This window comes from Magnolia sinica, chromosome 13 (assembly GCF_029962835.1).
Source record: "Magnolia sinica isolate HGM2019 chromosome 13, MsV1, whole genome shotgun sequence".
NCBI lineage: Eukaryota > Viridiplantae > Streptophyta > Magnoliopsida > Magnoliales > Magnoliaceae > Magnolia > Magnolia sinica.
The window spans coordinates 6053817-6064814 of record NC_080585.1 but is presented as its reverse complement, the minus strand read 5'-3'; the positions used below and the strand labels follow the sequence as shown (position 1 = coordinate 6064814).

Genomic DNA, 10998 nt, shown 5'->3' with positions numbered 1-10998 from the left:
TCGCTCCTACATTTGCGAGTACAGATGGTTAAAGAAGAGATCCAACGATCCTCGACGTCCAAAACGAGATGTTCCTAATAACGGTGGCTGGGATCTTCCAATGGACATTTTTGTGTTAATCTTTATCTCAATGTTGAAATGGTCTGGATTACTGAACCATGGGCCACGCTTCTGAGGATTAAAAACCCTTGCATACGGGAAGACTCGGATTTCCTGCGAAAGCCATTGGCATGACGTGCCTGCGCTGGAAACCTAGGTGGAGCCCACCGTGATGTTTGTGATAAATCCACTCCATCCAAAATGATATCCGTTTTAGAGCTCATTTTAGGGTATTGGACCAAATTTGAGCAGGATCCAAGACTCAAGTGGGCCGTACTAAAGGAAAAAGGTGGTTAGGAAAATTCCTAACGTTAGAAACTTTCCTAAGGTAGATAGTGATGTTTACATGCCATCCATACCGTTCGTAATGTTATTCCTACTAGGATGAACTGAAAAAACGCATATTAGCATGATTCAAAACTTCTGGACGTTCAATTCTCACATTTTAGGTCCATTTGAGTATGGAATCCGGCTAATTTTTGACCTCATGTCTTAAAATTAACTCACAAAATGGATGGACGGGATGGATTTCTTACAAACATCACAGTGGGCCCACCTTGGTTCCCAGCGCAGAAACTTCTTTTGGCAGAAAATCCGCGTACGGGAATGGAATGTTTTTTAACGGAAACGGATTGGCTGGTGTACCAGTGTGTTGACGTCACCAGTTATGTGGCTCCCATCATGAGGTATGTGTTACATCCCAACCGCCCTTTTATTTTGCGAGATCGTCCTAAAGTCTTGAACCTAAAAATAAGACGGATCCAAAGATCAACCACACTGAAAAATCTGTAGTGGGTGGAACGTCTACCATTGAAACCCTTTTGAGGGTCACAGAAGTTTTGGATCGATATGATATTTGTTTTTCCTCTTCATCCAGGTCTGTGTGACCTTGTGAACAGATTGGATGGAAAATAAACGTTATGGTGGGCCCTACGAATGTTTTAACGGTGAGAATTATTGTCGCCACCTCTATTTCTGGTGTGGTCCATTTAAGCTTTGTATATGCATCATTTTTCGAAAAATGATTTAAAATAATCTCAAAAAATGGATGAACGGTATGGATATAATAAATACATCATTTTGGGCATGTAACTTTTATCTACATTTTGGAGCTGGAGGAGTCGTCGCTCGTCTTCGCACGACCACACCAGCCCCCAGCAGGCTACTCCCTCTGCCACTGGCCCAGGGGCTGATGGTCGGTGCTCTGTGGGCCCCAAAATGATTTATGTGTTTCATCCCTGCGTTCATCCATTTTTACAGGTATTTTAGGTCTTGATTCTAAAAATTAGAGGTATATAAATTTCAAATGGACCACACCACATGAAAACAATAGTGATTGGATATTGACCATTAAAATCCTCCTGATTTTTGGTCTCATACCATAAAATGATCTAGAAAAATATATGGGTTGCATGGATGAAACACATACATCATGTTGGGGCCCACAGATCATGGCATGGGGAGTGGCCAATCCCTTTTTCCCCGTTGTCCATTTGGGTGGGCCATCTTGCACGCCTCTGATATTGCCCTATCGGAGCCCAACGAAGCAAATCTATGGTTTGCTACTTAGCCACCATAGGTCCTGGGGGCCGCAAAAGTCTCCAAGATTGGAAGATCCTATCCTTTCAACCCATGCTTACGAATAGACGGTTCAGATGAAAGTATAACAGCGAGTACGCATTCAAATAAAGACAGGAGAGAGCTCGAATGATGGATAGGATCACACCACACCGGTTCTTAATTATGACTACTGTGGCCACGGATAGGTAATCTAGGCCATTGGTCCGTCCACTTCCACAGTGGATGGAAAACATCCAAATATCTCTTGGAATTGAAGATCTCAACGAATCAATTTTAGCACCCTTTTCAATTGAATGTGGACCGTGTAGTATTTCTCGTTTCAACCGTCTATCTATAGGCCCAGAGCGAAGGGTTAAAATTTGTTCCATGAAGGAGATAGTCGAGGCCGAATCCATCCATGGTGGAACACAACAGATGAATGATCTGGATCATCAAACCATGGCCCCACCTATGATACTAGTAACCACTCACGGATGCGTGATATATAACTCCTGTTACAAAAGCTTTGATACTCTGGCAGAGTGTGATGGATGATACGCAAGTACTTAAAAATTACTGAAAATTTACATACGTGGTTTAGATGTATCGTGATTCGTGAACCCAAAAACACGTTTGTTTTGTTATCTCACCGTTGGATCGGTGGAGAATTATTGAGTGGTTAAAAATGAAAAACATCCAACGGCCCTATTTCAACAAACGAGTGTCCGCGAATCCGAGGTTGGGACTGTTCATGCTTTCTGATTTGTGGATTCTTGGAATGTGAATTTGGATCCTTTCATTTTCGACAAATCTCCGCGGTTTAATTTGAGGCAATTTGTGCCACGTGTACAATTTCCGAGCGCCTGCGTATCAAGCGTCAAAAGGGAGTATCAAATACTCTGCCCTGTAGCCTTTGGTACTCGCAAAGCCCTAATCTCTTTCTCCCGCTCTCGTATATAAACCCTCTACAGAAAGCTAGGGTTTTCTTTAGTTCTCTCTCTCGTTTCTAAAACCCTAATCTATCTTCTCATCTCAGAACTCGCCCAAAATCATAATGGCAGAAAGAGGCGGAGATCGAGGCGGTTTCGGCCGCGGCTTCGGACGCGGAGGCCGTGGTGACCGCGGCCGCGGCGACCGCCGGGGTGGCCGGCGAGGCGGTGGCCGCCGAGAGGAGGAGGAGAAGTGGGTCCCAGTCACGAAGTTGGGCCGCCTAGTGAAGGAAGGGAAGATCCGCAGCCTCGAGCAGATCTATCTCCACTCCCTCCCCGTGAAGGAGCACCAGATCATCGAGACCCTTCTGGGCCCACAGCTCAAGGACGAGGTCATGAAGATCATGCCCGTCCAGAAGCAGACACGTGCCGGGCAGCGCACGCGCTTCAAGGCCTTCGTCGTCGTCGGCGACGGCAATGGCCACGTCGGGCTGGGCGTGAAGTGCAGCAAGGAAGTTGCGACTGCGATCCGTGGATCGATTATACTCGCGAAGCTGTCGGTGATACCGGTGAGGAGGGGTTACTGGGGTAACAAGATCGGAAAGCCGCACACCGTCCCATGCAAGGTCACTGGCAAGTGCGGGTCGGTGACGGTCCGGATGGTGCCAGCCCCTCGTGGGGCTGGGATTGTTGCTGCCCGAGTCCCGAAGAAGGTGCTGCAATTCGCTGGGATCGAGGATGTGTTCACCTCGTCACGTGGTTCCACCAAGACGCTGGGAAATTTCGTCAAGGTTTGAATTTTGTGGCATCATTTTTATTTATTTCGAATGATAGGTTAACCACTCTACACTCGCCTTGATTGATTTGCACCTCCTCTGTTTTGGGAATTGAAATGGTTCGCTTTTGTTCTTTGTCAATTCGCAAAATGGAAAATGGTTCTATATTAATCAATCAGGGTGCACTTAAATAGTGTTCCATGTTTGGTTGGTTTATCCTATTCTATTGTTATCTTATTTTATTTGTATGTCTTGTTTGTTATGTATGGATGATTTGGTTGTTAATATTTGTTCTTTGTTTGTGATGATTTTTTTTTTTTTTTTTTTTGGTTTGGAATTCTTGTATGTGGAATGTTTCACGATTATGCTATTCAATATTTTTATATCGATTTCATGCCATTTGATGTTTTGATGATTTGAAATTTGTATTAATATAAACACATTTGACTTATTGCTGGGTGTATGCTGAAAAATTTCTCTTCCCGTCTGGTAGACGCCTAAAACTGAGTTGATCTCGCTTTAACAAACAGTAATTATGTATTAGAGATCCCTAATACATAATTACTGTTGCTAAAATGAGATGAACTCATTTTAAAGTGTCTGCCAAACACGGCCTTAAGTGTCTTGGTTCATTCTAAGTGTATTGTCTTTATATTTTCTTGAAATACACTGAATTTTGCTTGCCAATTAATGGTTTCTTTTTGTGGGTTACTTTCTCTGTTAGCAGATCTAATTAGGAACTGAGTGTTGTATATCTTCATTTGTGCTTATTGGGTGATATTAGATAGGTGCTAAAACGAATGCAAGGTGAGATTGAAGTAGTGAGTGGTGCAAATGTACATGTGTTTGCAAGATTGGGTCGCTTTTTGCACGGCCTCCCTCGTGCATGTCCTAACATAAGCTGGTTCACTCATCAGGGCGGCTTGGTATATGGACTATGACCTGTGCTTATATTTAACATGTACATTTGTGTGAAAGGAAAAATTGATTGTTGGAGGGAATAGAACCTGTGGTATATATTTAATTCATACATTTGTGCCCACCTGATGCATAAATCCGCTTACGTGATCTTGGATCTCTTGCAGGTGTGTCAAGTAGGTACTGTCTTCACTCTCCTCGCATGAATTGGCTTAACACTTTTATAGTATTTACTGAACAATGAATTCTTTGGCATGTTCACACTATCATATTAATGATCCAAACTGCTTCTGCATAGATAGGTGGATGCCTTGAAGCGCTCTTATTTTGATTGTTTCTAGGTCTCCATTTTTAATGTAGGGAGACTAAAGGCTGTTCTTGTTTTTGTATTGTTCAACCTCTGTGGTTGTGCTTTTGTTTGTGTATTTTGATACCGTTTCCATGCAAAGTGGCAATGAAGCCACCATTGACAAATTGAGTATCATTCCTGACATCATTTTTAATATAAAAGATTCATGACTAATGACCACTTCCCAGTCTTCCCTCTATAATGACACTGAGGATGGTTTTTCTAAATGTATACAAATGCTCCATCACAGTCCTGATCTAATTTGCTCAATGCAGTCGGATGTGTTTTTTTGTTTTGTTTTGGTTTTGTTTTTTGTTTTTTTTTTTTTAATTCTACTCCGAACACCCGTATTGGCCTTTTGGCAAATTTGACTGTAGTATCTGTTCTTACAGTTTCTTCTTCTCCGACCTAGACATCGGTGTGAAGACATACATTTGAATCCCTTGAGACTTTGCAGGACGCATGTATTCTAAAGGAGCAATATGTACTTTCTAAAATTTGTGTGCTTTATTGATCCTTGCAATTTGGTGCTGCGTGTCTTTTTTTTTTTTTTTTGAAGAGCTATGAATGATTTTCTGAGTTACTATCTTAATTAAATGTTCTTATGTTTTGCATTTGTTATTTCTGGATTGTTTTTATAAAATGTTGGCTAGACGGTTAGTTGAGGACTAGAGCTGTACACGAGCAGCAAAAGCTCGGCAACTTGCTCGACTCGGCTCGAAAAAGCTCGACTCGACTCGGATCGAAACGCTGTTCGAACTGAGTCGAGCCATATTTTGGGCGCTCGGAACATTTCGAGTCGAGTCCGAGGTGGATGTAGCTCGACTCGGCTCGACCTGGTTTTAAGCTCGGCTCGATTCGACCCGACTCGATTTTGAGTTATATATAAAGTTTTTTTTATTTATATTATTTAAAAACCCTACCCAGTCACTTGACCCTACCCGTATGCCCAAACTAGCATGCCCTACCCATTCTCCCTCCCTTTCGCCTGAATTGCCCCATCTCTCTCTCTCTCTCTCTCTCTCTCTCTCTCTTGTTTCAGCAGCCCATGATGCCATTTTAAAATGTAGTCACCAAGCCTTCCGCCATACATGGGGCCCACTCTGTGTTGGTCAGAATCACTTGTCTTTAAGGCCCCCACCATGGACGGTCCGCCATGCCAGAATCTCCCTGTTGGGTTGATTACTTTTCGCTTATCGATGATGAATCTCCTGCCATTTCATCGTCATCCGTCCATTTGCATAGAGTGCAAGGGTAGGACAAATCATATAATCCATGGTGCCATCCACGGTTCAGGACACTCGATTAACAGCTCCAATCAAGTAAGGTGTAGGCCACAATGTCTACTGCCCCCCCGCCCCTTACCTATTTGGGTCGAGCCACAATGTCTACTGCGTTTGTTATTTCTGGATTGTTTTTATAAAATGTTGGCTAGACGGTTAGTTGAGGACTAGAGCTGTACACGAGCAGCAAAAGCTCGGCAACTCGCTCGACTCGGCTCGAAAAAGCTCGACTCGACTCGGATCGAAACGCTGTTCGAACTGAGTCGAGCCATATTTTGGGCGCTCGGAACATTTCGAGTCGAGTCCGAGGTGGATGTAGCTCGACTCGGCTTGACCTGGTTTTAAGCTCGGCTCGATTCGACTCGACTCGATTTTGAGTTATATATAAAGTTTTTTTTATTTATATTATTTAAAAACCTTACCCAGTCACCCGACCCTACTCATATGCCCAAACCAGCATGCCCTACCCATTCTCCCTCCCTTTCGCCCGAATTACCCCATCTCTCTCTCTCTCTCTCTCTCTCTCTCTCTTGTTTCAGCAGCCCATGATACCATTTTAAAATGTAGTCACCAAGCCTTCCGCCATACATGGGGCCCACTCTGTGTTGGTCAGAATCACTTGTCTTTAAGGCCCCCACCATGGACGGTCCGCCATGCCAGAATCTCCCTGTTGGGTTGATGACTTTTCGCTTATCGATGATGAATCTCCTGCCATTTCATCGTCATCCGTCCATTTGCATAGAGTGTAAGGGTAGGACAAATCATATAATCCATGGTGCCATCCACGGTTCAGGACACTCGATTAACAGCTCCAATCAGGTAAGGTGTAGGCCACAATGTCTACTGCCCCCCCCCCCCTATTTGGGTCTTTCTCAAAACCCCTGAAAATCAATTTTCCATTTCTTCCCCCTTTTTCTAACTTGCAGGATCTCAAGAAGATCCAATGTCATCGCCTCGCCCCATTTGGACGGTTTTGATCATCGGCTCGAACTCGGACGAGCCGAGCACGAGTTGCTGTTCTGAGCTCGAAGGCCGAGCCGAGCACGAGCTGGGACTCGAGCAGTCCAAGTTGACCACGAGCTGGGCAAATCTCGGCTTGGCTCGACTCGTCTACACCTCTATTGAGGACTATTATTCTGAGCTTTGGTTACCAAATGATTGTGTACAAGGCATCCATGTGGACACCACCATGTGTGCTAATGCGGTACATGGGTATGACATCCTGGCTGTTCATCAGATTCTCACTGTGTAGATGTTCTGACCCCAAAACAGGCTGGTCTATCCATGACATGGGCCAATTTTTAGAAACCAATTGGTGGTTTAGAAAAACTAGGTCAAGTTCTTTAGCTGCCTGTTTTTCCTTGGTGGTGATGCTCACACATCTATGCTGTTGGTCCAATGGAGCACACGCTGATGGGGGGAATGGTCACACATCTATGCTATTGGTCCATTGGAGCACATGCTGATGGGGGGAATGCTCACACATCTATGCTGTTGGTCCATTGAAGACATACCTATGTTACCATTTCTCATGTTTTATTACATGTTGCATGATATCTTTTAAATGTTATATTTCATTACTAGGAAATTGAGTTTAGTTGATGTTAAAATATAAGGACCTATTCGGTGGACACCTAATAATGAGCTGATCTCATTTTAGTTAGCAATAATTATGTATTATAGATCTTGGTCTCTCATATGCAATGAGTTCATGAACCATAATTATGTATTAGAGATGACACCAAGATCTCTAATGCAAAATGAGATGAAGTCATTTTTCAGTGTCTGCCAAACATGTCCCAATTCTTTTGGAGCAGAGACCCCAGGTGCTAGGATAAACTCTGTTCTTAGCTATGGATACAGTATATATGCTTACTGGCAATCCCCCCAGTTATGCATGAACACTTGCACAGCTTGTACATTGATCCATAGGTAATCTTGATTGATTGCCAAGTCAGGGTCTAAACTTGCTCAATTACTTGTTGTTTAATCTGGATTTCACATGCACACTTGTACTAAGCTATCTGTCATCTTTATAACCATTACCATCCATCATCACCACCATTACAAAGCAATAACCTTTGCAATCAATGAAATCAAATTGATTACGCTTATTTGCTTTTGTGTGTAGGCTACATTTGATTGCCTTTTGAAAACTTACGGATTCCTGACACCTGATTTCTGGAGGGAGACCCGCTTCACGAAATCCCCATTCCAGGAGTACACAGATCTGCTGGCGAAGCCTACAAAGGCGATCATCCTTGAGGAAGTTGATAAGTTAGAAGCTTAGCAGGCACGTGAGTGGAAGTTTCAGTTTTTCCTTACTCTTGGTTTCAAATATCTTAGGATGTGAACCTTTGCCAAAAGACTGATGAGTTTAAGCACTACAAGCTGAATGTTTCTTTTGATTGCAGAAGATTTTTGGTCAATTTTATATTATTTCCTTACCATGCTTTTGTTCTGTGAGAATCTTCATTGCCTGTGCCCTGGTAAATTATGTTCCATGTTGAGTTGTTGAAGTTATGGTTTGATTGGTTAGGCCTAAAACTGGGTTTGGGTGCAAAACTGGATAGATGGAGATAATTGAAGATATTTTCTCCTTTTGATCATTTAGCTTTTAAATCACTCCTTAATCCTTGTATCACCCGAAGATGTTCCACTGTATTCTATCAGGTCTCCAACTTTGAGTATCAAATAATGCCCCACTTAATACAATTCTCACCCGGCTCCTTTCTCCATATCTCACAAACTCTCCCCCTCTGCCGTTGCACATGCCATATCCAGTTGTTCATGCATGGCATTGCAATCAAAGGGTAATGGTTATGTTGTCATGATTCTAGGTGTTCAATTTGTGTTATTTCTTCTATGCATAGGATTGTTGCATATGGAATTATTGTATCTGGTTGTATCGGGTCAATATGGGCATATTTTCCATGATACCGGTATGAATCAGGCAATATGTCAGAACCTCGATGCATGCACTTGTGTTCTTGCACAGTTGAATTCAATTGGATACCCATGTTGAAGCTTTCTGTCTCAACTTTTGTATGCATCATTTGAGTTGATCATCCGAACACCCATAAACTTTCTTCCTTGGTGCTGCTTCCATGTGATGGATGGTTGGTTGGGCCTGGGTCTCCATTTGCTGAGGTGAACTGTGGTCCATGCGGTTTCAAAATGGGAGCTTTCAGATGATCCAATTGATTGAATGGTTAGCCTTTTCTGTTCCAATCCTGCTCATCTGCTGACTAGTTTTCATCCACGTTGTTCCCAGTGGAACATGATATAATGTTGTGCATGTCGCTCCATGCTGTTTCCTGTCGGAATTTGACGCCAGTTGAAGAAGAAAATTGCCTATGTTTGTTAGAATTCACTGGAGCTGATATGCAGGGATACCAATCCTTTTGGCCCCTGTTTCGGTTGTCCATACCAAAATGAATTAAACAATTCTGTGGGTGCCTCCAAAAATTTCAAGATCGTCAACGAAATGGTACATATTAAAGGGAAAGTAGTTCAGTTTTCGATTGGTTCTCAAGATTGTCAACGAAATGTTACATATTTTAAGGGAAAGTTGTTCAGTTATCGATTGGTTGAGATATACCTAAGCTCTACCAACGTGTGCTTCCATCCACGGAGCACTTGCACTTCCTGTATGACTGTTTTTTGTCAAGCACTTGGGTCGTGGAGTGGTGAAAGATGTGAGTAGGGGTGTACATCCAGTCGAACCAAGCCGAGCTGGCCTCGGCTCGGCCACTAGCTGTCCCCAGCTCGAACTCGGCTCGGTCCTCGAGCCTGACTGGCCAGCTCGGATCAGTTAAGTTCGGCTAGCAGCTCGGGCCAGTTCGAGCTGAGTTGGTCTATGCAGCATTTTGACAAACACATGGACTGTACCTTCAAAATCTTATTGTATGTAAAATAACATCAGTGGTTTTACAGTTATTTTATCAAACACCTTCTAAGCAACATAAAAATCAAGAAAAAAAGGGTATTTGTTTCATATACATACCTTCCTTGCCACCTGCCACACTTCAGTCATTTCATCAAAAACTTGTGAGCAACATTGATATCAAAGTAACCGAGTCACTGAACTGGTTCGATCCGAGTCGAGTTGAGCTGGGGCCAGCTTGAACTAATTTTCGAGCTAAAAAAATCAGCTCGACTTGGTTTGAACTCAGCTTCGAACTGAGTCAAATCGGGCTTTTTCGAGCCGAGTGGAGCGAGCTAACTGAGCTAGCCCAGCTCGTGTACACCCGTACATGTGAGGAGCTTAAGATGGTTGCACATGTCTATGCTTATTATTACATGTGGCACGTGAACCATCTGAAGATTGGTGGCACATGTAGTTGCTTAAGCATGGATGATGGTGTGGCACGTGCACCATCTGAAGATTGGTGGCACATGTAGATACTTAAGCATGGATGGTGGCACATTTGGCTTATGTAGTGCATATGCACCGTATATTACCACTTGCATGTGGCATGCATGATCTATGGGACCTTTTGAGGGAGTTCTATTAGTAAATGTCACACTTGCTTTGCATGTAACCATTTTCCTACTTCTGCATGCAGAAGGATGCTCGAGAAATGGTGTATGTGCTGCCAATGTCTGATAGCATACATGCATCGAACAGCCCTGAAGCACATCGTATAAAATGTTTTGCATCATTGAAAGATGCCCATTGTAAAAAGTCCCATGATGCTGTTGAAAGCGTATCTGTTTTGCCAGCTCATATTAATATGTTACCCTAAATATAAGGCAGATCCAAAACTCAAGTGGGTCACATGACAGGAAAGTGGGGATTGGACTCCCACCTGTGAAGCTATAGAAGTTTTAGATGTGGCTAATATTTTTGTGTTCTCAGTTCACCCAGTGGGAATGACCTTATGTGGGGCTATACAAGTTTCAGATCTGGCTAATATTTGTGTTCTCAGTTTGGATCGCATATAAACATCCTGGCGGACCCTGGTGATCTCCTCCTCATTTGAGAGGCATTTCAGAAAGTTGTAATCTCTCTCGAGTGCTGGGGCAATGCAGATTCTCTCGTCTTCAACTCTGCTATGCTGTGTGTTCTCCTGTTTGTGTTT

The 10998-nt window shown here is 43.2% G+C and overlaps 1 protein-coding gene across 1 annotated transcript; it reads left to right on the top strand.

Moving 5' to 3' along the window:
• The first annotated feature begins 2611 nt into the window (after positions 1-2611).
• Positions 2612-8375, top strand: LOC131222566 (small ribosomal subunit protein uS5x-like). The gene is made up of 2 exons (XM_058217694.1): positions 2612-3379; positions 8046-8375. Exons 1-2 carry the CDS (start codon positions 2714-2716, stop codon positions 8202-8204), a joined length of 825 nt encoding a protein of 274 aa, XP_058073677.1. The 5' UTR covers positions 2612-2713; the 3' UTR covers positions 8205-8375.
• Positions 8376-10998: the final 2623 nt, after the last annotated feature.